Genomic DNA, 27,750 nt, shown 5'->3' on the forward strand with positions numbered 1-27,750 from the left:
GAACTTCTTTGAGTTTTCCTTTAGCCAGGTGTGTGTGTGAATCAACCTCACTGCATTCCCACTGCAGAGTGAACATCCCTTTACATCTGACTTTTAATGACAAAGTTGAAATCCCTTTTTTTCTTTCACATAAGGATTTTTATGGCTTGAATCCCATTGCTAGTCGGCTGCTTCTCCTGTGACCCCTGAGAGTTGTGAAGAAATTAAATTCAGTTTTGAGTTGGAGAGGCTCCACAGGAGCAGTCAGTATCCCAGGATCAATGGGACTTTCTTATTTTATTCCTAGGGAATCCCAGAACGATTTGGGGTGGGAGGTACCCAGGTTTGGGGTGGTTCCAACCCTGTCTCTGCATTTAACTTCTGTTTACGGTAGAAGTAACCAGAGAAATGAGGTGGGAAAAGAACAGTTACGGGCTCATGCTGGCGTTTGATGCTCAGAGATCCCGGAATGGTTCGGGCTGGGAGCGCGCCGAGCCGCGGTCGCTGCGGCGGGCGGGCTCCTGTGGCCGTACGGCGACAGCGACCGCGGCCCCGCCTTTCCCGCCGCCGTCACGTGCCCGCCCGCGTCACGTGGCGGTGGGCGGGGCCGAGCGGGTGGTCACGTGGCGCGGCGGGGGAAGAGCCCGGCGGTGCCGGGCCGGGAGCGGCGCTCGGAGCCCGCGGTCTCGGTGAGTCGGGCCCCGCTCGGGGCTCCCCTCCCTCCGGCGGCGCGGACCCGCCTCGGGACCCCGCCTTCGTTGTTTCCCTCCGTCGGCGCGGACGCTTCTCGGGGCCCCGCCTTAGTTGTTTCCCTCCATCGGCGCGGACCAGCCTCGGAGCTGCCGCTCCCCCGATCTGTCCCCCGGGGCTGTCCCCGGCAGTGCGGACCCTCGCGGGGTTCCCGCTTCCCTCCGGGGGCGCTCCCGCGGCCTCAGGTGCGTGCGGACCCGCCTGGGGGCTCCCGCTTTCCCGCGTGCTCCGGGGCTGTCCCCGGCGGGGAGGGCTGTCCGGGCGGTGCCGGAGCGTCCGGGCCCCGGAACCCGCCCGGCTCTGTCCAGCCCCCCGGAGGCGCCGTCCGCTGTGCGAGGGTACCCCAGCCCGGCGGGAACGGGGGTGCCCCGGGGCTTCACCCCGGAGCGCCTCGGCGGCATCTCCGCGTCGCGGCTCCTGCTCAGCCGCTTCCCGGGGGCAGCGGGGCCGGAGCCCGGCTCCGCTCCCGGGGCTGTCCGCGGTGCGGGTCTTGGCCCGCAGGAAGCGTGCGCTCGCTTGGAAAAGTCCCTGTGCTGCTCCTGTCAATGCCAGGGAAAGTCTCGGAGCGCGTGAGTCACTGAGCTGCTGTTCCAATTCGGAGCTGCTCCTCTGAAACTCCTTACTTAGTGTTTGTTCTGGTGTCACCTTTTGCCACCTTATGATGGCAGCACTCTGTGCACAAGCACCTTTTTCTAATTAGAAGCATAGTGTGGATATTCTAGAAAAGGGCAAATAGTTGTTGATGGTGCTTTGGGGTGAAATCTCGCAAAAGAACAACACAACTTAACTATTGCCTCCCTGTGTTTATGTTCTGGAAATTGTATGTAAGTAGTGTAAAGTTAAAATCATAAAATCTTTCATGCAGTCAGCAAAGGTTGAGTTCTGTACTTAAACACTTGTTGAATTGTGTGGATGTAAATAGGCAGAGATTTGGTAGTGTGGGACTTGGTGTGTGTGAGAATGCCCTGTGTGAGCACAAAAACAGTTGGATTAGGAATTAATAATTATAATGTATTTTCTTAGTAGAGAAAAGACCTGAAGCTTTTTTTCCTTACCAGGTGGCCAAGTAGGGAAGCAAAAGCTAACATTATATGTAGTTTGCTGTCTTACTTAAAAATAAGAATTATTTTTACTGTGTAATGCATTCCACCTTGTTCTGCTGAGTACTTTGAGACTAAGCTTAAGACTGAAGAGCCCCCATTGACCTTGGTATGCTTACATAACAAGGGGTTATAAATTATATTCTGCTCATAATGTTTCCTATGATTCTTCCAAGGAAACATTCTTGTTCTCAAAAAATCTGACTTCAGGAGGTTGTGGAAAGCCAAGAACGAGTTAAAGGATTTGCTAAGAATTTGTCTCAAGTACTGTAAAACTCCTTGGAAGTGAAGCAGAATGTTTGCAAGGCGTGCTTTTAATTTTTTTCCCTATGCAGTTGGTACAGAAATAAATTCCCTGAGAGCAATTTCCACGCTCCGCTGACCAAGCAAGGCTTGTTAAAGTCTTGAGCAACATGAATTACAACCTATTTAAAGTGTCACGTAGCTGTGACATTTATTGCAGATGCACAGTTTCTCTCTCAATGATTAAGCCTCACCTACCCATGGGCCTATCACACATATCTCCTACCTAGTCACACTTTCCAGTGGCTCTGTTTGCCCATGAACCCTATAAAACCTCCTTCTTCCCTGTTGGACCCATCTCCTGTAGCACTTTTCAAGCCCAAGGGTGAGATGATGCAGCTTTTTCCCTTTCCTGCCCTTTGCTCTTTTCCATAGGTCCCTGCAGACACTGAGGGACAGGCACCTTTTTTCCATTTAATGTAAAAAGTGATTTAGATTTCTGCTGCCATAAATAAAGAAGCCAAGTAGCACTTGGCCATTTAGAAATTTAATAAAATCCGAAGGCTGTAATTAAACTTTCAAGATTCTGTTGCTGGCATTTGTGTGGTATTTGCCAAGCTGTGACCTCTTTTAACTTCAGCAGCTGTAAATGCAAGGAATTGTAAACTGGTGAAAACTGGAACTGTGCAGGTAACCAGAAGCATCTGTCATCCCTGGTTGTACCCCTGCTAGTCCCAAAACTGGCCCAAAGTGTGTCTGTGGGGCACAGAGCTCTGCTGCTCGGGGATGCCTGGGTGTGCTCAGATATTAGAAGCACCAAGGTGCCTTTTTAGGGTTAAATGGGATTCTTCAGTTTTTGCTGGTGTTGTAACTTCCGCTTTGCATTGCTCATTTTTTTTCAATTTTTTTCTTTTTTTTTGATAGTGTGGGTTTATGAATTCTATAACCTCATTGAGCCTTATTTCTTCAGATATTTTACTTAGTGACTGGTGTTAGCCCATCAAAAAACTGTTTACAGAGATGAATGTCTCAGTTACCTTGTGCATGATCACTATTGAATTTTCCTTTCCATAGGGAGAAATTTCTGTTGGAAGTAGAAATCACCTCTTTTTTATTGCTTCATTTTCTTCTCAGAAGCACTAACTGACTTCCTTGAAGAAAATGGAACTAAACACAGAGCTGGTAACTCCTAAAGGGAACTGCCATTTCTTTGTGCTGTCAAATAATGAAATTCTTTACTAATTGATGGTAAAGGTGTTTTATAGACGGAGCAATTGGATAAGAATAAAAGCATTATTTTTTCTCTAAAACCTGTGTAACCTGTAACTTAGCATCTCAGGTCTTTTCAGGACTTCAGCTTCAAGTCTTTTCTCTGTATGAAAATAAATTATAATTAAAAGGATGTGTCCATGCTAACTTGCAAAAGCCATTGATGTGGAATATATGGATTGCTGCAGATATTTTGACTTCTAAGTCTATTTTCTTGGGAAAATGTTGACCCAAATGAGGAGAACTGGGATTAAATTGTTAATATTCGTCTACCTTTTGTGTGCATCTAGTCTTAATTCATTGGTGTAACGGGTGTTTTCAGTCTGCTTAGTCATGGACTTCAGGAGGAAATATAACAAACATTTCATTCACGTTTCTGACAAATTCTTTGTACCCTGAAGCACTTGTAAGGGAGGCAGAGCATCAGAAATTAAATTAATAAGACAAGGTAGAATACAGCCTGAGATGAAGTTTAGGTTTAACTGGTTCTCCTGGGAATTTTGCAAGAGGAGGAAAAGAGGATTTGTCTATTTAGAGTCACTGTCTATAACCTTATATTTCATTCTGAGAACAAGATCTCTTTGAAGCTTCAGGAGCACTGGAAATCCAGACAGTTTGGCTTTTGGAAATTTCAGCAAGGCTATACAGAAAACAGAGATGGAGAAACAGCTCATTAACAATGCATGTTAACAATAATGTGACTGATTGAAGAGGCCATTAGATTTGGACATGTCTCATCTTTTAGAGAACTTGTTTTTAAAATTAGTGTAAAAACTGTTAGCAACCTGCAACAAAGCAAATAAAAATCCACACTGGCTGTCTTCCCCTGCAGCAGGGAGCTGTGAGTGATGCTCATGTCAGAGAGATCTGGATCCCTCTCAAAGGAAGGTCAGAGAACAAAACAAAGAGCCAGTTTGGTCCAACAGATCAATTCTAGTGATGGAAGTTCTGTTTCAGTCCTAGTACTTCAGGGCCTTGAGGGGTAAAAAAGGAAGTATTAATTTTAATTTTTTTTTTCTTATGCCTATATGGTTTTTGTTTTAATTTCGGCCTCTTCCAGGAAAGGGTTTTCTCTGCTGTGTTGGTAAATGAACAGCAGAAGGGCAAGGAAACAGAGTGAGAAAATGGAGAAAACACTTTGTCCATACAAACTGTAATAATAATAGATATGAACAGAAGTTTAATGTTATTTTTACATATTTAAACAGTTGGGTTTTGAATGCGTTGGTGGGCTTTTGGTAGCGGTGCTGCTGGTTACTGTAATCAGTGCTAATTCAGTGTACTGTGAGTGTGGCTGTTTGTTTGACAGAGAGCCTTTAACATTGTATCCTGGTTTTGTAAAAATGGACCATATCTGGACTGCAGCTTGAGTCTCTTAAACCCAAGGCCAGGAGGGCAGGCAGGAGCTCAGCAGGCCTTCCCTGGCTCACAGCTGTGCCCCAGCTCTCCTCCAAGGCAGCATCTTGCCATCCTTTGATTCTTTCAGACAGCAGCTCACAGCCAGAGTGTGCCCGTACTTTATTTTTGTTTTCAAAGTACAGTAACAGGGCAGTTCAAGTTGGTGATGTACCTGAAATGTTTTAAAATTCACATCTCCACACTTACTGGAGGGCAGATTGGTTCTGTCGCGATGTCTGATTTTAGCCCCACGTGCCTGGCTGTGCTCACAAAGTTCTCTACAAGTCAATTGCTTTTTGCAGGTTGGTTTGTGTTTCAGGCTGTGGGAGTATTGCTGTGTCCCTGACTCTGGGGTCACAGTGCTGTCCTTGTTTGCTGGGTGTGCCCTGGGCATTCCTTGGGGACCAGCTGGGCACGGAGGATCACATTTCAATGGGATGCCAGGACAGCCAGTGTTTTCTTAGGTAACTCAGTGGTTTTTCAAGTATTTTGTACCTCTGAGTGTGCAGATCAGCCTGAGAAAGGAGCTGCTGTATGAAATTTGCTTAAAATACACTTTCTTGTTGGTTGATAATTCTTGTAACAGTTGTGCATTTCTGTAACGTGTGGGTATTCACACACAAATATTGAGTGTTTCCAATAGCTCCTGCAAGAGCAGGGGAGAGGTGAGATCTGTAATAACTCCTCAGGTAGAGTTGTCTTTTTCTGTTCTTAGCAGGGATGAAATTTAATCTATTGGAAAAGTCAGTATTCCCAGTTTTATACTTCTTTCACTGCCTGTTAATTAAGTTCAACATTTACTTTCTGTGCATCAGGGAGGTAAACCGGTTTCAATGATGAAACTTCCTTGTATTCTTACGTGGTTTGTGGCACGTCTCAAAGTGAAAGCAGAACCCTTCAGGCCTTCTGTAACGGGGAGCAGCCTGGAAATGTCACCGTGGAGCAGGAAAAATTTATTTTACTAAACATCAATGTAATTGAGTTTTCCAAGATAAGTCCTCAGGGAAAGAAAACAAGTTCAGCTTGTGCTTCACTTCAGCTCCTCAGTTACTCATCAGATTTTACTGCTGCTTCCATTGCTGCCAAACATTAACTGTGATCATTTCCCTGGTCACTGAACTCTGTCAATAAAACCTTGCATTACTTTTTTCAACATATAAAAAAAAATCTGGAGATTTTCTTATTGTCCACTCTTTCCCCCTCAGTCACTGAACAGTTTATGCATTGGGCAAAAGAAGTCCTTTCCATTAACTGTTATTTCTACAAATTTCATTTAGGTTCAGTAATTTTTTTTCCTGGACTTCTTTTTATGAGCAAAAATAGTAATTAAACTCTTCAGAGAAGCAGAAATGGGACCTTTCTAAATGAGGTGTGGCAAACAGCTTGATTTGCTGCCTGGGCTAACTTCAGTGTCACTTGTTTTTGCAAACAGAGGGCAATATATGAGAGAGAGATGTGGAAAAGCAGAGTTACCAGTTGATGTGCCATCTCCTTGTTTCGGCATTCCAGGAGCTGCTGTCCCTCTCTCTCTCTCCTGCTTCCCTCTATAATTTAATATCTCACACCAGTGAGCCACAGCTTGCAGCATGTAATTAAATGATCTCCTGTGCAACCCAAATTGAATAATAGGTATCTGAACTCTTTCCTGTTTTGAGAATTCATGGGAATAAATATGTGGAGTTTTCCATTCTGTTGATACCTGCTCAGGTTCTGACATCTACCAGAGTTCCAAGTGGTGAAGGAATTCCTCTGTTAAGCCCTAGAATCCCAGAATCGTTTAGGTTGGAAGGGACCTGGAAGCTCCTCTCATCCCAACCCCTGGCACGGGGACTCCTTGCACTGCATCCCTGTATTATTTCAATCTGTGAAATTCTTTAGGAGCTAATGTCCTGGTTGGTTTTGGGCAGCAGCAATGAGCAGACCTGAGTAGAACTCACCATGGAGGCGAAGCGCGTGGCCATCGGCGTGCAGGGGATGACCTGCAGCTCCTGCGTGCAGAGCATCGAGCAGCACCTTGGCAGCATGAATGGCATCCACAGCATTAAAGTAAGTGACTCCAGCACTGCTTCTGGCAAAGGTTTGGATGAGAAACCATGAGAAATTGTGCTCTGAGAGAGGAAAATAACATAGGGAGAGTTTATTCTGATGTTGGAGGTGCATTGGTGTATTTCCGGTAAATAAAAGAAAAACAGGTGCTGGCTTCACTGCAGAGGGAGTTAAGTCATTGTTGCTCTTACTTGATTGTCTGCTTTACAATTAACTCAGTATTGTGAAGTAATGGGGGAAGAAAAAAAGGCAAGAACGGGGTTTGTCCTAATTCAGGCTTTCTTTGCCTGACTTAGTTTTAACTTTTTTCTTAGCTCAGAGGAGATAGCAACATTGTTAATCTTTCTTCTGTCGTGGGCAAAATATTGGACTGTAGAATGTTCCAGGGTGAGCTGATCATCCTTGCAGAATACTTAATTTTACAGTAGTTTTAATAATGGAAGTAATTAAAAAGCTGGCAGACTCCTATGAATTTTGTAACCCAGCCTGTGGTAGAAAGAACAGTTCTAACCAGAGAAAATTGAGTAGTTTATTTATTTAGTATCTGTGTTCTGAAAACATCCTCTTACATTCTGTAGTAGTTGACTTTACTCCAAAGAAAATAATATCTTCCTGGTTTTATCAACAGTTAACACCTGTTTTATGGGGACGTCTTAGGGCACACAGAACTGGGCACATTTTTAATTTGGGTTTGTGTGATCATTGTCTGGAGCTGGTTTTGCAGGACCCATTGCTGTGTACTTCCCCTGCAGAGTAGGTGCTGCACAGTTCAGAGCAATTCCCTGTGGCCTGAAATAGGTGTTTGTGTACAGAAATTTTGGTAAAAAGCAGCAAAATTTAGAAGACGGATAATTTTTCATCTTCCTTCAGCTGCAGAGGAGCTTTAATGTGAGTTTGTGCTGTGACAGCTCTGAACAGCCCCCTGTGCATGGCCAGATAAATCACTGGGTGTCTGCAAGCATGAACCCAGATAAGGCTAAAAGCAGCCTGGAAAATTATACCCCCAAACAATCTGATTTCAGAATCTTCTCTTTCTCCTTATTCTAGCAAAAGATGTCATTTTGTCAGCCTTGTGTTTTCTCAGGTGATTTCTGAGAATACACAGGGGACTTTGGATAGGATAAGGAGATTTGTACAAGGTGCATTGTCAGTGTCTCTTACAAAAGGAACGAAGTAGGTTTTTAAAAGGACAGTATTAAAGTTTTTGTGTTTAGGTTTTTAGGTAAATATCTTATCCTAAAGCTGAATGCTGTTTCAAAAGATACATTGCAAAACCTTAGTCTGAGTAGAGCAGGACTCTTAAGAAACTTTAAGAGGTTATATTTAGTAATTATCCTTTTTACAGCATCAGAGCTTCAGTCTAGGCAGATCAGTTGATTCAGAAAATTCTCTGGGAATATAAAACAGGGATTTGTGTAGTGATTATGAATTAGGTCAGCAAGGGACATGAATGTAAGATGACTAATACAGACAAACAGCTGCTTTTAGGTTATTCTGCAATTAAACCCTTAAATGTCCATGTTGCTAATTCTGCTAAGGCCCATAATTGGGACAGAAATGAGGAAAGGTGGTTCTTAAAATGATTTAACTGATATAATTTAATCATGGCTGTGGTCTTTAGGTTGTACCTTTGCCCAGAGGAAAGATAGAATTGAATTGGTAATGTGTTGGGCCTCCGGCAGGCATTGCTTTTTCTTTTTGGAAACTGCAGTTATTGTGTTTGATATATCATCTGTTGGGAGCAAATTAAATTGAGGCTATGTGTATCATCAGATGGGAAAGGTTATTACCAAATGAGCATGTCTCTGGATCACCAAAATGTACAAAGAGAGGAAATCCAGCTTCTTTAATGTTTGTCACATATCAGGTGTCTAAAGTGAGTTTTGGTGAAGTCTAATGCAGGTTTTTGCTCACAGCAGGTTACCAGCCTGTGCCTCCATTGCCTGGAAATGCTGGGCTCCTTTCACTGCTGCTTAAAGCTGTGGGTTTTTTCAGAGAGTGTTTTTTCTTCCCTCCTTGTAGCCTGGGGGCAGTTACTCCTAACTGCATTAGAACTTCTGCTAACTGATTCGAATTTCTTCTGTGGGCTGTTTTGCTCCAGGGATTGAATTGGGTTAATCATCCTAATTGAAGTGAATTTGGCTCTGGAAGTTTCATTAGTGTTGGTGCTGTCTGGGTGTTGCAAGTCGAAGTGGCCAGACAGATTGGTAAAGGATGCTGGGGCTGGGAATGGGGCTGGCATCTGTTCTCTCCACCAGACAGACTGGTGAAGGATGCTGGGGCTGGGAGTGGGGCTGGGATCTGTTCTCTCCACCAGACAGACTGGTAAAGGATGCTGGGGCTGGGATCTGTTCTCTCCACCAGACAGACTGGTAAAGGATGCTGGGGCTGGGATCTGTTCTCTCCACCAGACAGACTCTGGGTGCTGGAGCTGGGAGTGGGGCTGGGATCTGTTCTCTCCACCAGACAGACTCTGGATGCTAGAGCTGGGATCTGTTCTCTCCAGCCCTGTGGTCGCAGAGGAGAGCAGGAGTCACTCAGTGTGCCTTTGCTCTTTGAGGTGAATAGTGAAAGTTGTACTGGAGGAGTATTGCTAATCTTTGCAAGTCAAAGCAGTTTCCAGTCTGGTGCAGTGTCAGCTCGCAGCTCTGTGGTGCAGTTGGCTCAGTTGCTTTGTTTATCCCCTCGAGGTCTCTCTGGAGGACAAGAATGCCGTCGTCATCTACGACTCCAAGCTGCAAACCCCAGTGACTCTGCAGGAAGCCATCTGTGACATGGGATTTGATGCTACCCTGGCTGATTCAACCCCACAACCTGTTCTACCTGACACAATTTTCCTCACCCTGCCTGCCCAGTCAGCCCTAACGCCCAGGCAGATCTGTGCCACGCTGCTGAGCAACAAAGGGATTGTGGATGTGAAAGTGTCCTCTGACCAAAGAACTGCAGTGGTGACGTTCATCCCTTCCATCACCAATGGCAGGCACATTACCCAGATGGTGCCAGGAGCAGATTTGAGCATCTCTCTGCCAGAGGTGACACCTGGAACGTGGGAAGATTCCAGCTGGTCCCAGGCAAGCAGCGCTGTGCTGCGCCTGAAGGTCGATGGCATGACCTGTCACTCCTGCACCAGCACCATCGAGGGGAAGCTTGGCAAACTGCAGGGAGTTCAGAGGATTAGAGGTAAAACCTTAGTGTGTTTTTATGGAAATTGAAGCTGGCAAATTGCAAGGAGTTCAACAGATGAGAGGTACAACCTTAGTGAGTTTTTATGTAAATTGAGGTTGGCCGTGCTGTTTGTCCTCTGATGGCATTGCGGGTTTGAGATGAGATAGCTGAGTGTGACAGTGACTCTTTGTGGGACTGGGTATTTAATTATGCTTTTAGTGTGGACTAGAAATGAAGAAAGGAGCCTACATTGTGAGAAGGATCTGGCTCTTACATGGGTGATGGTGTTCAGTGGTTGTTTTGCATTTGGTAGGCAACCTGGAGGAGTTGTGTTCGATAATTTTTATTACCAGTTATAGAAATCTCTAATAACAGATGCCTTTTTAAAATTATAATTAATAATAGTTCATATTTTCTGTCCAATTAAAGACCTAAAAGGCAATACCAGCTTACTGATATAGTTAGCTTTGGGATAAGTGTATTGCCACAGACCCCAAAACAAGGATAAATTCAGTAAGAAGTAGTGATGCCATTTATGAAAATCCTGAGGAAAGAGGAAAAATTTGAGGAGGAGTTGAAAATTGTTGTAGTATTCTACAAAAACTGGTTAAAGAACTAAGTTGTTTGACCAATGAAATCAATGAAATCTCCTTTCTGTTGCAGTTACATTTCTGGCCATTTAAAGTGTTGCTGAAAAGCTTTGACAAGATCCTGTGATGTGGTTATTATGCGTAGGGCAGTGACACACACTTATTTTATTGATTAATTTCCAGTGTCCCTGGACAATAAGGAAGCTGTTGTTGTCTACCAGCCTCCTCTAATCACAGCAGAAGAAATAAAACAGCAAATTGAAGCAGCGGGTTTCACAGCAGCCTTCAAAAAGCAGCCTAGACCCCTGAAGCTCAGTGGGATTGACCTGGAGAGGCTGAGGAATGCTCAGCCCAAGAGCTCTGAGGCATCACAGAGAGAAAACCCCAGTGGGACTGGCACAAAGACAGTTGTGTTCAGAGTTGAGGGGATGCACTGCAATTCCTGTGTCCTCAACATCCAGAGCGCCGTGTCGGCGCTGCCGGCGGTGGCGAGCGTTGTGGTTTCTTTAGAGAACAAATCTGCTGCTATAAACTACAACCCAAGCTTAATTAGCATAGAGAAGCTGAGGAAAGCTGTGGAGAATGTGTCTCCAGAGAGGTTCAGAGTCAGCCTTCCTGAGGAGCATGAGAACCTGGCACTTTTCCCCACACTGGCATCTCCACTGAAATCTCACCCTGCTTCCAAGGATCCCAGCCAGCCCCTCACTCAAGTTGTTGTGATCAATATTGAGGGCATGACTTGCAACTCCTGTGTGCAGTCCATCGAGGGAGTGCTGTCCCAGAAGGCAGGTGTGAAATCTGTTCTTGTCTCTCTCCCAAATGGAACTGGAACTATAGAATATGACCCACTGCAAACAAGCCCAGAAGACTTGAGGTCCTCAATAGAGGATATGGGATTTGATGCATCCTTTCCAGGTAATTATATGTGAAACTTAAATTTATAAGGATTATGCAGTTATGTTTAGATTTGGTACAACCCAAGATGAAATTTAGCAGCTGACATACACTTTGTGCTTGCCAAGAGAAGCTTTATATCTTCACTGCAGATGAGATCATTAAAGATAATGTACACATCCTTTAATACATCAGATTGATTCAAATGTTTGAGGTGTCTAGAAATAGAAATATGTCAGATAAATGCTCTTTTATGTCAATAGCTGCAGAAGTGGTTGGGTGCTCACATTTAATCCTTTTCACCCTGTTCCTGCAAACAGAGCATCCCCTGAATTGCTGTAAGGAGCCTGTAGTTCCAGAGCCCCTCTCTAAGGTTAAAAACATTGGTTTTGCTTATGAAACATGCACTTGCTTACAAGTTCAGCTTTGTGCTCCAGGTGAAGTCAGTGAAACTGTGTGTGAAACTAAGGTTGCAACTCAGAGGTTTTGCTTCCAGCTACAGGAGAGGACAAAGGGTGTGCAACAGAACAAAGACAATGAGGAAAGTAGTAACAGATGAGCAAAGTAGTAACAAACCAGTAAGTTGATCAGTGGCCCACCTTTGTCTTGTTTTCTTTTGCTGACTCTGAACTCCAGAGGAGTGGGTGGGTCAGACTGACAAGGTGTGTGCAATCAGTTTCCATTTTCAGTCCCAGTGAACAGCAGTGTCTCAGCAGCTCATCCCTCCCTGCTCTGGCTGTTCACACTGTCACAAACTGCTGTCTCCTTTGCAGCAAAGGCAGAGCTCCCTGTGGCCAAAGCTCAGCCCTGCCCTGAAGCACAGCTGGACTCTCACAAGCCTGAGCCACCCTCCAAGGTGCCACCAGCCCAGCTGGGCAGGCAGGAGAGCAAGACCATCTCCAAGTGCTACGTGCAGGTCACAGGAATGACGTGTGCCTCGTGCGTGGCCAACATCGAGAGGAATCTGAGAAGGGAGGACGGTGAGATGTCTGTCAGCATAGTCTGTTACATTTCCAAGCATTTGTTTGGAGAATCCTTCTGGCTTTTGCAGTGTTTTTAAGGGATGGGTTGTCAGGACAGGTGTTCCTCCTCACCTCTGGCCCATAGGGTGGGAGCAGGGACATCCTTGCTGCATTGTGGACGTGTTGCCCAGACTCTGCTGTTGCAAAAGCAGCAGCTCCAGAGAATATTTGGATTAAACAGGGAATCCTTTTGAAGGAAGAACAGATCTTTCCTCCTGGAGGGAGGTTCCCAGGTGTGCAGCTGAAAGGCACAAGCAGATGTGAGCTTTAGGGAGCTGTGAGAAGGGACAGTGTGAGTGGATTAAAGGGACACAGGTTAATTTTAGCTCTGCGAGTCAGGGCACTGGTGTCTGTGATTATATTTGCAGGAATAAATGGCTGCGTGACTGTGATGTAACAGAGTCATTAATGCAGACTGTGTTTAATTATCATAATGAAGATGGATGGGTTTCAAGTCAGCCTGGATTTTAATTTTTTTCATCCTAGAAAATGGATGGATCTAAATCCTCTCAGTGCCCAGTAGGATTGCACTGTTAGATCTGCCCTTTCTCATACAGGGTCTTCTTAAAAAAGGCTTCCAGAAATGGTAAATGCAGATCAGAGGAATATGGAGCACTGTGGTTCAGAAGAACTTCTTTTAAGGAAAAATAGATATTTTATTGTGTAGCATGGACAGAATGTTTGTAATTAGACTGTTAAAGGCATGCTGCTCATGTGGGGCGATGCTTTCATCTGTCACACTTGCACTGAGGTGCTGGTGTAGCTTCCAAACACGAGATGTTTCTCTTTATGTACGACACGGAAGCTTTCCCAGTTTCAATCAATTGTGTTGTGCCCTCATGTTACAATAAATGCAGGATGTTTCCTAAGCCCGATCTGCCACTCACGCACTTTATTTCCTAGGAATCCACTCGATCCTTGTTGCCCTGATGGCAGGGAAGGCAGAAGTGAGGTACAACCCTGCTGTCATTCACCCTGCAGCCATTGCAGAGCTCATCCGGGAGCTGGGCTTCGGAGCCACCGTGATGGAAAGCTGTGGGGAAGGAGATGGCATTCTGGAACTTGTTGTAAGCTGATCATTAAACCCAGCCACCTTCAGCTTTTATTGCTTTTAGCTGTTGGATGTGCCTGTGTTAGTGCCCACTGACTAGAGATTAGTAGTGTAATAGAGGTTAATTTATAAAAAATTAAATATAATGGTACATCAGGTGTGCATCACAGATTGTATCTGTCCTGCAAACTGTGCTGGCTTACTACTACTAGAGTGAAAATGCAGAAAAATATTCCTGTATTTTTCTGTTTCTTCCTGTTGCTAGAATTTCCTTTTTTTTTTTTTTTTTTAACTTTTTGAAGCTGAGTGTAGCTCAGTGTCCTCCAGCTCTGAGACTGAACATCCCACAGAGCTTTAGCAGGGCTTAATAACTTTGTTCCTGTGCTGTGCTTCCTCTAAAAGGGTTGGAGGGAACCCTGAGCAACATTATCCTGTGGGAGGCATCCCTGCCCAAGGCAGGGGTTGGAGCTGGATGGTCTTTAAGGTCCCTTCCAGCCCAAACTATTTTTTGATTCTGCGGTGCTCACACCCCAGATCAAAGCAATAAATAATGCAGCATAGTCACAAGCACTTTTCTTACTTGTTAAGGTGCATTTGCCAGGTAACCTGTGCTTTGCCAACAGGAAGGAACCTTTCTTTTCCAGGTGAGAGGGATGACCTGTGCCTCCTGTGTGCACAAGATAGAATCCACCCTCATGAAGACCAATGGTGTCTTGTACTGCTCCGTAGCTCTTGCAACCAACAAAGCCCACATCAAATATGACCCAGAGGCCATTGGTCCTCGAGATGTCATACAAGTGATAAAGGTGAGTTTCATGTAGGCACCAAGTCTCCTAAAATATCCAGTGTCCTTGGAAGAGTTACACACCCCAGAAATAGAAGGAAAGGCTGTTAAAGCAAAAAAATAGATCTCTCTCCTTCCATCTTCTGTCATCTTAGTGCAGGTTTCAGCAGCTAATTTGTGTGTTCTAGCTTAAAAATGCTCTCTTACAAGTTTGCCTATGTTTTTGAAAATAAATACTGTGAAAACCAGGTCATGGTAGACTTGGAGATACCAGCTATAGGGTTGTAGGAAAATCAAGAACATTTATTTAAAAATAAGGTACTGTTGCAGGTGAGATGTGAAATAAGTTTCTCAGCGTTCTCCTTCAGTTTCTCAATTTCTGTGCTTTAAGAACAACCATTTTGGAAGCCACATTTTAGAAAAGTATTTTGTTCCACAAAGGTTAATTTCTACATCAGATTGCTTTTCTCTTCTTGAAAAGTAACTAAACAATAGTAACAGACAACAGGAACTAAACAGTAATAACATTTTATACCAGAAATGTTAATAAAGTTAATCAAAGATAAGACTGGCACCATCAGTAATTTGGCAGTAACTGAGCACAAAGTGCATTTTAGAACCGACTGTTCTCTTTTTTTATTGTGCTTTTTTTCCCTTAGGATTTAGGTTTTACTACTTCCTTAGTCAAAAAGGATAGATCTGCCAGTCATCTGGATCACAAGCAGGAAATCAGGCAGTAAGTATTCCTGAACATACTAAGAGTCCATAAACATGATTCTTCTTTGTTACTCAACCATCAATCTATGATTTTTTTCTGTGACTGTGGAGACTTGCTACTTAAAATATTCTCCAGCACTTGACTGCAATACAAGTGGGTTTTTCCTTTTTTTTTTTTTTTTTCTCTCTTTTTAAATCTGAGGTGGAAAAGGTCTTTTGTGGTGAGCCTGGTTTTCTGTATCCCTGTGATGGGGCTGATGATTTACATGATGGTGATGGACAGCCAGCTCTCGCACGCTCACGCGCATCACAACGTGAGCAGTGCGGAGATGGAGGCCCTGCACTCCTCCATGGTCCTGGAATACCAGCTCCTACCAGGATTGTCTGTCATGAACTTCCTGTCATTTTTACTCTGTGTCCCTGTACAGGTGAGTGCCAGCTCCTGCTTTGTTGGGCTTAAATGCTCAAATTAGAAGGCGATGAAGGAATTAAGTTTGAAAAGTGAATGCAATTGTGCTGATGCAAAATGCTTCTGATGTTCTTATGTGCTTCTGCTGTTGCCAAAATAATGGGTGCTGGGGACTCCAGGGCAGGGCAGGCTGTGGAGAGCTGCTGTGTGCTGGTTCCTGGCTTCTTTCTTCTACCTCTGTCAAGGCACTCGAGATGGTAGTTCACGTTCAGACTCAGGTGTTTATTTCTTATCTATCTTACAGTCTCACAGCAGTGAGTTCTGCAGTTCTTCACTAACAAGGCACTTGTAAAAATGGCTAACAGTCTTCCATTACAAGGTCTTTTAAGGCTAAATTATCCAATTAACACCTAAAATTATTTTCACGTTTAACCCAATAACTAATCACCTGAAGTCTGCAATGTGGAATTTTCTGTCCAGTTACACAAAACCACCCAAACCCATGGAGAAGAAGGTGAAGAACAACCAGCCACTGCCCTAGAATCTCCATCTTGCCCCATATATATTGCTAAATTCCAAAACCTTAAAGTTTTCTGCCCTGTGATATTGCACATTTCTAATCAAACTACACACCTGTAGTCCCAGTGCTATGAATCAATTTTGGAAGCCTTCTCCAAGGCCTCAGGTCGAATACAGAATATTCTTGTGTGTCTGTGCCCTTCAGCATAGAAAGTTTAAAATTCTCAGCATGCAGAGCTCCAACAGCTGTGCACCTGAGGCAGGTCCTGAATCCCACTGGGAGGACCTGAGAATACCTGAGAGTGCTGTGGGAAGACCACAGCCCCTGCTAGAGCAGGGATTTTGTTCAGGGAAAGGGGCAAATACCACAAATAAACAGGAGAAGCTGCTGCTGTGTGCTAGAGCCGTGTGAAATGCCATTGCAGGTGTTCGGGGGGTGGCACTTCTACATCCAGGCCTCCCGAGCACTGAGGCACAACACAGCCAACATGGACGTGCTCGTGGTGCTGGCAACGTCCATTGCCTTCCTCTACTCCTTCATCATCCTCCTGGTGGCAATGGCTGAGAGGGCCAGAGTGAACCCTGTGACGTTCTTCGACACGCCGCCGATGCTGTTCGTGTTCATCTCGCTGGGCCGCTGGCTGGAGCACGTGGCAAAGGTGAGCGAAGCAGAAACCAGGGCACTGAGAGCCACTTCACACCTCGTGAAAACATCCCAGGCAGCGGCTCCGCTGGGCTCTTGTAACCTTCTGTGTTGTGAAATCATCTTTAATAACTGAACTAATAAAAGTTGGACTTAATATCAGACTGTTTGCAAAAAATGTTTTCTTAAAAGGGTAAATTGCAACGTACACTGTTGTCATTTACCCAGCTTTTTTTTAATAGTATAGTCAGAAAAATATGAAAATTATTATTCTAGGGTAAAACCTCAGAAGCACTGGCAAGACTAATTTCATTACAAGCTACTGAAGCTACTATTGTTACCTTGGGCCCTGATAACGTTCTTTTAAGGTATCTTGCTTTATCATTTGCTTTTTCTGTTGTTCCTTTTTTGTTGTTAATATGCTTAATTCACAGACAAATTTTACTATTCCATAGAACTATGAAACAAATAACTTCAGATTATGCTTAATTCACAGACAAATTTTACTATTCTATAGAACTATGACACCAATAACTTCAGATTTGCTGGCAAATAAGAATATTAAAATGCAGAATTAACACTGCTCTGCTTTGGTTTATTGGTTTATTGCTTTTTTTTTTCTGTGATAAGACAATTAGTGGATTTTCTTAATTGGAAAGTAAATAAAATTATGATAAAATAGGCCATTTCAAAGAGCACTATGACTTTCTTGTGATCATTTCTGTATGCACTAATGCCAGCCAGTGGGGTTGTGCTTAGTGTGCAGTGCCAGCTCCTTTGCTTGGGTCACTGCAATTCTAGTCTCTTATAAAACCTTGGCACCATTGCAGTGAGGAGCAAGTGGACGTGGAGCTGGTTCAGCGAGGGGACATTGTCAAAGTGGTGCCAGGAGGCAAATTCCCAGTGGATGGCCGTGTCATTGAGGGACACTCCATGGTGGACGAGTCTCTCATCACAGGTCAGCATTTGCTTTTTCCAGTGCAAAACTCTTTTCCTTTAAACAAATCTCCAGAGGGGAGGTTGAAGCTGATGGCCTCCCCAGTGTTAGGAGTTGGCAGCTGTCCCAAAGGTGCCTTTTTGAGCAGTGCTGTGTCTGTTGCTGCCCTTTTCTCAGGTGAGGCCATGCCTGTGACCAAGAAGCCTGGCAACACAGTCATTGCAGGCTCCATCAATCAGAACGGGTCCCTTCTCATCTCGGCCACGCATGTGGGAGCTGACACCACTCTGTCCCAGATTGTTAAACTGGTGGAGGAGGCCCAGACCTCTAAGGTAGAGTATCACCCCATTTAACACCTGAGGTTTGCTGTCTCATGCAGGCACCAGCACACCAAATCACTGCAGGGGTGGCTGAGACTGCTTGGATTTGAATTGCAGCTGCATAATGAAGGATCTTGCTGAATAAGGGCTCTGATCCTGTCTACTGAGCCAAGTCTCATCCTCTTATTAAGTAAATCTGTAATTACGAAGTGTGGCAAGCCAAGTGTGCTGCAAGCAGCAGCTGTGATTCTTCTCTTCTGTGCCTTCAGACACAAATGATGGTGCTGAGTGCTGTTTCTCCTTCCCAGGCTCCCATCCAGCAATTTGCAGACAAACTTAGTGGCTACTTCGTTCCTTTTATTGTGGCTGTCTCTGTGGTTACCCTTTTTGCCTGGATTATAATTGGGTTTGTGGATTTTGAAATAGTGGAAAAATACTTTCTGGTAAGTAAATCTCTTTAAACACCTTCTGAAATATTTAATAAACAGCCTTACAATTCTATTAGACTGCAGTGGTTCCCTTTCTGGATTATCCTTGCAGGCAGTTGCTGACTATTACTGCTTTTGTTATTACATTTTTTACATTATGTATTTTTTTATATTGTATAATTCCTGCATTTATACTTGAGGAGAATCCACAGTAATTAATCAACTCTTGTAAGCTAAGATTTTTTAAAAAAGTTAATTAAAAGAAATACTAAACATTGAAAATTTCCCACCATCCATCCCTCCTCTGTGGGAAGAAGTCCCTCCTGTCACAAGCTCCAATTATGTATGCGGCTCTGTAAATTCATCTTGGCAGTCAGTGGAATTCCTCTTCATTACAAATTCCAGAGGAGGGTCAGGATTCCAACTTGGACTTAAGTGTTGCTTAGATCACAGGGTTTCTTGTTTCAAAACTATTTCTGATTAGAATTTCTCAGTTTCCAGGAAAGCCATCTTCAGATCTGCTTTTTTTGCTCCTTACTATATAGATCTTTGATAGAGTATCTTTTATTACAGTGCATCATTAAAGAGTTGTAGCATGTGGTGTCTTGTTTAGGGAAATATCCTATAAATAAAACATTTGAGGGTAATTCACAGAATTCACAGAATCACTGGGTTGGAAAAGACCTTTGAGACCATCGAGTCCAGCCCAGCCCCAGCACCTCAGCTGAACCCTGGCCCCCAGTGCCACATCCAGGCTTTGTTAAACACACCCAGGGATGGGGACTCCACCACCTCCCCGGGCAGCCATTCCAGAACTTTATCACCCTTTCTGTAAAAACCTTCTTCCTAATATCCAGCCCATATTTCCCTTGGCACAGCTGGAGGCTGTGTGCTCTGGTTGTGTCAGTGCTGCTGCAGAAAGAGCCCAGCCCCAGCTGAGCACAGGCACCTTTCAGGAGCTGTGCAGAGTGAGGAGGGCACCCCTGAGTCTCCTTTTCTCCAGACTGAGCACCCCCAGCTCCAGTGAGTAGCTGCAGCTATCACTGGGTAGATGCAGTATAGAACTGCATATAGAACAAGTTGGTTAATTAATCATTAATTTAATCATTCATCTTAGGTTTTGTATACTTTGCTGAGTATTAATACCCCGCAGATACATTAGCAGATGTTTCCAACCTCCAAGACGTGTAGCCAAACGTGTTGTTCCTATTGTTTGATTTCTTCTCTGACCGAGTTCCCTCCGTGCCCAGGGCTACAACAAGAGCATTTCAGCAGCAGAGGTGATCATCCGCTTCGCCTTCCAGGCCTCCATCACGGTGCTGTGCATCGCCTGTCCCTGCTCCCTGGGCCTGGCCACCCCCACCGCCGTCATGGTGGGCACCGGCGTGGGCGCCCAGAACGGCATCCTCATCAAGGGCGGGGAGCCCCTGGAGATGGCACACAAGGTGAGCACTGGGCTGCCCGAGGCTGCCCAGCCTGGGGGTGATGGTGTGTTCTCTTTGGAGAAGATGATGGAATGTCCTGGTGGGACCTGTCCAGCCCGGGGTGTTCCGTGTTGGGTCGTGGCTCCGTGTTTGGAGTTAGTGGGTGCTTTTCCAAGGAATCTGCACCTCCATGCTCAGTTCATTGAGTGAAATCTTTCTGCTTTCCTGCAGGTGAAGGTGGTGGTGTTTGACAAAACAGGGACCATCACCCACGGCACTCCAGAGGTGATGCAGGTGAAGTTCCTGGTGGAGGGGAACCTCCTCCCTCGTCACAAAATGCTGGCGATCGTGGGGACAGCGGAGAGCAGCAGCGAGCACCCCCTGGGAGCAGCCATCACAAAGTACTGCAAGAAGGTGAGGGGCTCCCACACACAGCCTGCTCTCCCTGTGCAAGAACCTCTGGCAGGACATCCTCCATGCCACAAGATTGTTCATGCAAATTGAGTAGTTGCTGTGTTTAATTGAGGAGCCACATAACCATATTAGAGGCACCATTCAGATCTAGATTTTGATGATTATTGCACCCCTCCTCTTTGTTCAACTGCACTTCAATTTTGTGGGCTTTATAATTGCATTGTGCTTTTATATATTTTAAAATTTCATCAGTTTCCATCCTCTTTTTCTAGGAGCTGAACTCAGAAACTCTTGGGACATGTACAGATTTTCAGGTAGTTCCTGGCTGTGGCATTAGTTGCAAAGTCACCAATATTGAAGCATTGCTCTACAGGAAAAACAGAATGGTTGAAGAAAACAATGTTAAAAATGTGACACTTGTGAAAATTGAGGAGAATGCAGACGAATCAGTGCAGCCTGCTTTGATCATTGATGCTGAACTGCCAAGTAAGTTAATTCTGGGCTTGAGAATAAAATGGACAATTTTTGCTTCTGTGTCTTTAGGATCCTTAGGAATGAGGTCACTTAATTCCACCTTGGAGATGGAAGTGTATTTAATGTGTATTTAATGTGTGCCCACACATTAAATAGTTGCTCATTAGTTTATTTCATGCTCACACATCGCTCAGAACATTTAAGTTAAATACAATTTCAAGTTGCATGTTAAATATGGGACTGGAAAATCAGACAGGAGTTGTCTGTCAGCTCTCTCTGACTTTACTGTGCTTCATGCCAAGTTACTATTTGCTAGCCAAAATTATGTGTATTTGCATAACTGGTTAGTTTTCACTCAAGAGCAGCTCGCTGTTAGGTCTTTCAAGTGCATTGGGCCGTTCGTAGAAATCAGAAGCACTGAAAAGGTGTCTTGGTCCTTTACTGTCCTTTGACTTGTGGTTTTTGGTCCTCTGACATGGGGTGACTCCCCAGGACTGAAGAAATGTTGGTGTCTCTCTTGTGAAGGTCACATGAAGAGATGGCAGGGCAGAAAGTGTTGAGGAATTCTTTATTTCTGCAGTGCTGTTCCAGTGCATACTGGAGAGCCTGGCTGGGATGAGCTGCAGGGAGGCTCCCTGGTTATCCACATTGTGTTTTCTTCCTTCAGCTACTGTGACCTCTCAGAAATACTCAGTTCTCATCGGGAACAGGGAATGGATGACAAGGAATGGCCTGGTGGTGAGAAATGAGGTGGACAAAGCCATGATGGAACATGAGCGGAGAGGCCGCACGGCTGTCCTGGCAGCTGTGGATGGTGAGCTCAGGGCTGCTGCTGTATTCAGTTTGATTGCCACTAAATATCACATGAAACGTCACATAAATAGAGATGAATAAGTAGTGATGTCATAGCAGCTACAGCTGAAGCAGAGTAATGGGATGAAAAGAGATAATTAATCAGTTTTACAGCACTTTCTTGTGGGAAAGGCTCTTCCTGCACTTCTCAGCTGACAGGACAGTTGGGCATAATAATACAGTGCAAGGACTTCAAAGAAAGCAAAAGGGGAAAAAGGAGAGAAAAAAGGAATTTTTATTTTATTGTGGTTGGACTGTCCATGTTCTGTCTTGCTGCCTTAATACCTCTTATCATCCCACCTTTTACTGTCAGTATGAACTGGTTCTGGAACCGAACTTACTGGGGGAAGTTAGTTTTTCTAAATTGAAAAAGATCTTCATTACAAACACTTTCTTTCTGTTTCCAGGAGTGCTCTGTGGCTTGATAGCTATTGCAGATACTGTGAAGCCAGAGGCTGAGCTGGCAGTGTACACTTTGAAGAGCATGGGGTTAGAAGTTGTCCTCATGACTGGTGACAACAGCAAAACAGCCCGGTCCATCGCCTCCCAGGTGGGCTGGTGGCCTGGGGCTGGGGCTGGTTTCAGCAGGAAGGGTGGTGTGGCATGTTCGTATTGCTGGTGGCTACTCTGCTGTGAAAGATGGTAGTTTTAAAAAAATTGGAATAAAGAATCAAGAAGTTGTTGAATGTTTTGAAGTAACATCAGCTTCAAATTCAGAGCTGTTTTCATATCGCCGGCTGGGTTTGCTCTTTAGCTCATGAGTGTTAAAATGGGTTTCACTCTTCCTGGCCACATCATTCCAGGCAGGAGCTTTGACAGCTGCTGGAAAAGCTGTGTCCTCTCTCTCTCTGTTCAGGTTGGCATCACCAAAGTGTTTGCAGAGGTCCTCCCCTCGCACAAAGTGGCCAAAGTGAAGCAGCTCCAGGACGAGGGGAAGCGTGTGGCCATGGTTGGAGATGGGATCAATGATTCCCCAGCCCTGGCCATGGCCAGCGTGGGGATTGCCATTGGCACGGGCACGGATGTGGCCATCGAGGCAGCTGATGTGGTTCTCATCAGGGTAAGAAATCAGATTTAAAGGGAGCTGGTAGGAGGGGTCAGAAGGCCCAGGATGGTTTGGGTGATGCAGGGGTGCCCAGTCTCCATCAGCTGGAGAGCTGGAGCAGAGATTGTCTTCACTGTGTTCAGGCAGTGATTATCCCATGAAGGAAACTTCCACGTTTTCTGGGTAATGCACATTTTGGGGTAATTAAAGTTTGAGAGTGGCAAAGGAAGCAAAGTGACCTGTCCTTTGGCAAACATCAGTTACATTTGGGTAACTTCCCATGTCACCTCCAGGGTGCACAGGCACTTCTTCCTACACATCAGCTACTCCCTGGCAGACTGTGGTCAGTGTTTGGAGCTGTCCTGGGAGGGGCTGTGGACATTACTTGGATTGTGATGGATTGGCCTGAGCAGAGCAGCCTCCAGAGGGCTCACTGTGATTAGCCTGTTACATCCAGTGCTCTGTAGTGAGCTGTAACACAGGACTGTGAAGACACCACCTGTGTGCCTTCTGTCTCTCTGAGTGCTCCAATAAACATTTTCACTTGCAGGATGACCTGATGGATGTGGTAGCAAGCATAGATTTGTCCAGAAAAACTGTGAAGAGGATCCGGATCAACTTTGTCTTTGCTCTAATTTATAATCTCATTGGAGTTCCCATAGCTGCAGGTGTGTGAGTGCTGCCTGCACTAATTGGATTGGGCTCAGTGAGTAGAAGATTGCAGTGATTTACTGTTGAGTGGGAGAATTTCCATTGTCTTTATTTCTGGCTGTCAGTAAGGGCAGAGTTCTCTGCCTGGGGACGTTGCAGTGGAATATCTGTGATGATGCCTTAAGTATTAGCTTTTATATTTTTCAGATTCTGTGCTGTTTTAGTGTGGAGTTCTGAGCTTCATGTTAAGTGTTGGTAAGCTCTCTTCACAGAGCAGGGAGACAAAACAATTCCTTCTCTAGCTGGGGACCAAGGACAACCAGTCCCCAGCTAACAAATTTCCAGCTAACAAATTAACCGTGGTGAATTGAAGAGAGAAAAACAAGCAGGATGAGACTTCATAACCTAAAGCTATAATTGGACAATTAATTCCAATATGCAAATGGAGCAGAACTTATAAAAGTGAGAGACCCTCTGACCAGTCATGCATTTTGTGCCCATGTTGGTTCATCTTGGGTGCAGCCCTGGCTGGGCTCTTGTGCTGCCCAACGTGGATCCATTGAGGCCTTTGAATAAATCCCTGCTTTATTCTTTAGCTCTGTTCTAGGCCAGCCTGCACAAGGCATCAGTGAGCTGCACTATGGCCACTATGGATGTGCTCAGCACATCAGAACAGCTTCAAGATAAAAGGTTTATTGAAAGAGGCTGATCCTGCGAGCAAGCAGTTTTATTGCAGGGTGGGCAGGACATGCCACCTCTGAGTTTCAGACTGAGGTTCTAGTTGAGATAAACCACAAATCCTTATGTATTAAATATTGGTCATTTAAACTAAATCCCATTTACTAACAAATTAAAAAACAATTGTAACTGGACAGTCTGTGTGAAATTGTATTTATTAATATATGCATAATGCATATATTAATAGTGTTCCTGCAGTGTTCCTGCTCTGAACTTACTGCTGATGTCATTTTCTAGGTGTCTTCCTGCCCATTGGTTTGGTTCTGCAGCCCTGGATGGGATCTGCAGCCATGGCTGCCTCCTCAGTCTCTGTTGTGCTTTCTTCTTTGCTCTTAAAGATGTGAGTAGGAACAGTCTTGTGGTTTGTAATGTGGATTTGAAGCTCAGGTCTTCTACTTTGAGTGGCAGAAAATAAATGTGGGACTGTGAGGGCTTTTGAATAACAGTTCACAAGTCTGTGTTAAGCAGACCAGCAGTGTTTAGAAATGTAATTTCTAATGGGAAGAGATGTACAAACCAGAAGTGTTCAGAATGGGAATTTCCTTAATGGCCTTTGTGTGTTTGTGAGAAATCTTGTTGGCCAAATTATAAATGCCTCTGACTTGTGCATAATCCGTTCATATTTCAGTGTATTTCAGCTTCAGAGGTATTGATAGATTTTGGTTTTTCCTTCCTTAGGTACCAGAAGCCGAGTTCTGAGAAGCTGGAGTTCCGTGCCCGTGGCCAGCTGAGGCACAAGAGCCCGTCGGAGATCAGTGTCCACGTGGGGCTGGATGAGAGCGGGGCTGGCTCCCCCAAGCTGAGCCTGATGGATCGAATCATCACCTACAGCAGAGCCTCCATCAACTCCCTGCTCTCAGACAAGCGCTCCGTGAACAGCATCGTGCTCAGTGAGCCAGACAAGCACTCACTGCTGGTGGGGGGCTTTGGGGAAGATGATGACACAGCCTTATGAAAGACTTACTTCTCCCACCCCACTAAGGCAAAACAAAAATATCCTGAAGCAAAAAAGGCAACCAAAACAGCTGTCGTGAGGTCTGTGCATGTCCTGATCCTTGTGGAGGTCTTCTGGATGCATTTCTTCTTCAGTGTAGAGGTAGTTTTTGCAGTGACTTTCCAGGGTCTCTTGTGGTTTTTAATCTAGACTTACCAAAAATATCTGGTGCAGGGCTGTTGATGCTCACAAACAGGGCTGTGTTCCCATTCCATGGAGCTTGCAGTATAGCATTTATTTTGGCAAATTGTCAAAATACAATTAAGGAAACTAAGGAAGCAGAAACTGATTTCCCAGCCTTATACCAGGCTCTTATAGTGGAGTTTGGTACTGTGTTAAAAAATTGTGGCTTTGCATCTGCAAAATCCTGAAGGTTCTGTTTGCAGAGAGATGTGCCTTACTTCAGGACCCTCTCACTCCCACAGCCTGCCTTCTGCCAGAAATGGGTCCTCTCAAATGCCTTTTCTTGTTGTCAACATCTGGTTCCAGCTTTTCACACTCCAGGCTTCAGATCATCTCCACGGGATCCAGATTCCTGCGTGGCAGCAGACAGGGAGGTTTGGGGCCATACCCACACTGAGCTCTGCACATCCTGCCCGGAGACTGTCTGCCTTCATGGAGGTTGTCTGGGTTGGGAGGTTTGCTCATTCCCAACCTCTCCTAAGCCAAAAACTCCTGCAACACCTGAATGCAATATCAGTGTGAGGTGGTTTTAGCCAAAGTGTCCAGCTTTAGGAAGGAGCAGTGCTCACCACCAGGATCTGCTTGCACTACTCCAATGAACCAGGGGAGTTTGTCACAGACTGCCTGTGAAGTCTTTACAGTTCAGGCTTTGCTTGTGAAGTGTCTGTATTCTAGGAATGGCCCAGCATTGGTTGATTCAAACCCCCTCTGCTTGTTGTGTGCAGATCCAGGCATCATGAATTCAGACAGTTGTCATTTGTTGTTGAACTGCAATGTCAAAATGCAGCTCTTGATCATGACATCATTAATATCAAAAATATCCTCAGTGAGAAAGAGATGCTCATCAGCAATAGCTGGTTACCTGTTTGTTACTCACTGAGCCTTGCTCTCCCCATCCCCTGCTGAGGCAGTTGTTGGTAGGAATTGTTGGGTTCAATAATGTTGAATTTCATTATAAAGTGCAGTCCACGATGTAAACGTGTACCAGTTGTGCTTGTAGAGGAGAAATACTCAGTTTGGTGAAGACAAAGAGATTCTCTTCAATGTTCTGCTTTTTAACTCAAAGCCTGATGTCAGGGCATAGATTGTGTATGTAAAAAGTCCTGAGTAAACAGCTCTTGCATTTTATCTGAGAACCACCAGAAAAATCCCGTTGTGTGAGAGCAGAAGAGCTGTGCTGGGGGATGTGTTGTTAGGAAATCAGGGTGCCTGTATTGCAGTGAGGGGAGCAGTATCATGTGCTGCTGCTTCAGGAAACAAAATAGTTCTGGAGCAGGATTTGGCTTCTTAATATCTCTACATGAATATAGAGTATTTTTATAAACTAGATTACACCTGTGTGTGATATGTGGTGTTGTTACATGCTGAGATCTCTCACTGCACAGCCATTCCATGAGGTTTTGTTCTCAGTTTGCAGCAGCAGAGCTGTTCTTACAAAGCAGATTGTTACCCAGAGCTGTTTGATCTGAGGATGGATTTTAGTGCTTCACAATCATGCAAAGGTTTCAGCTGTCTTGTTTATCCACCCTCCTTCTCTGTGTTCCTGGCATGGTTGTGCAGGTGTAAGGGAGGTATTTACATATTTCTGTCAGTGCTGTGGGTGGTCTCAGCCACTCCTTCAGGTGGGAGTTTCAGTGCTGGCTGGGGAGTGGATGGCTTGGAAATGCCACATCACCCTCCCACTGCAGGAGACAGGGAGGTAATTCAGGGTTGAATTCCTGGTTAGTAAATAAAGCAGCATTAAGAACTTGTTCAACAATTTCCAGATATATTTTTAGAGCACTTTGTCTTCAACCTTTTGTTGTCCAAATGCTGTGTAGGTTGAATGTTTACAGCTTTACCTCCAACTTTTTCCCAACGCAGGTGTTTTTTCTAGGCTTTATAATTTTCTGTGAAACTCTGTGTTTGATCCAGGTACAGCAAAATAAGGCTCTTTCTCCAAACCAGGATACTTAAAGAGGTGCAGGATGATTATCAGGGAGTAAGGAACAGCAGCTGCTGGCTGGGAGGGATGTGGGAGCAGCTTGTAGGGACAGCCAGAGGATCAGACTCTGGGGAGAGGAAATAACTGAGCCCAAGGCGGGGTGGGGGCAAGGTGGTTGTGATAAACTCAGATTTTTTGAAAGCAGGTTCTGTGTCCAGCACTCCCCAAGGGTGAGGTGATGACTTCTGGGATGTTTATCTTGTGATTAAAATATTACAAAAGGTGCTTTGCTTTGAAGAACCAAAATCCCTTTCCGTTTGAATGTACAGCGCAAGTGGAATCGTGTGGGAGCTCAGTGTTTTCCCAAATGTAAACGTTTTAATATGTAAATAGGTTGCTTCTGTTGGAGACAGTTTGGATTCAGAAATTTGAACTATCACTTGGAAACACTCAGTTACAAACAATATTGTATTAGTCCTTTGTCTATTTTATTGTTTTCTGTGTCTAGCTATTTATACACCTGTGCTCTATTTAATAAAAAAGTACATATGCTCCAGGCTTTAAAAGTTACTCTTTGAATCTTACCAAACTTACTTTTAAAAGAGTTTAAAACACTTGAAATTTTATACAAAAGAAAAAAGTGAAGTTGCCAGAACACAATGGAAGCAAGAAAATACTTTTATTTATTAAAAACTATGCTTATTTTTTGCTTAGAACTTCCAACAAAATGTTTTAAACTGGAGAACTATTGTTATTCAGTTTTAGGGATGAAGAATGGAGAAGTGAA

At 44.6% G+C, this 27,750-nt stretch overlaps 1 protein-coding gene across 8 annotated transcripts; it reads left to right on the forward strand.

The window, feature by feature from the left end:
- Window positions 1-582: 582 nt before the first annotated feature.
- ATP7A (ATPase copper transporting alpha) lies at window positions 583-27,514 on the forward strand. 8 transcript variants are annotated; one of them, XM_041484599.1, is made up of 23 exons: window positions 583-668; window positions 6,650-6,785; window positions 9,476-9,965; window positions 10,724-11,455; window positions 12,208-12,414; window positions 13,360-13,523; window positions 14,152-14,313; window positions 14,951-15,027; window positions 15,211-15,436; window positions 16,362-16,595; window positions 16,856-16,947; window positions 17,410-17,537; window positions 17,694-17,848; window positions 18,145-18,279; window positions 19,515-19,709; window positions 19,920-20,102; window positions 20,375-20,588; window positions 21,157-21,390; window positions 21,836-21,978; window positions 22,285-22,488; window positions 23,024-23,141; window positions 24,100-24,202; window positions 24,541-27,514. In XM_041484599.1, the coding sequence occupies exons 2-23, from the start codon at window positions 6,678-6,680 to the stop codon at window positions 24,815-24,817; spliced, it is 4,581 nt and encodes a 1,526-aa protein (XP_041340533.1). In that variant the 5' UTR covers window positions 583-668; window positions 6,650-6,677; the 3' UTR covers window positions 24,818-27,514. The 8 variants fall into 8 exon arrangements, 6 of the variants coding, with proteins under 6 accessions (XP_041340533.1, XP_041340534.1, XP_041340531.1 ...); XM_041484600.1 differs by having other exon boundaries at window positions 592-668; window positions 6,647-6,785; XR_005956578.1 differs by lacking the exon at window positions 583-668 and adding an exon at window positions 680-914 and having other exon boundaries at window positions 23,024-23,179; window positions 24,541-24,562.
- The last annotated feature ends 236 nt before the right edge of the window (window positions 27,515-27,750 follow it).

Source organism: Pyrgilauda ruficollis, unplaced genomic scaffold, assembly GCF_017590135.1.
Source record: "Pyrgilauda ruficollis isolate IOZ18807 unplaced genomic scaffold, ASM1759013v1 scaffold67, whole genome shotgun sequence".
NCBI lineage: Eukaryota > Metazoa > Chordata > Aves > Passeriformes > Passeridae > Pyrgilauda > Pyrgilauda ruficollis.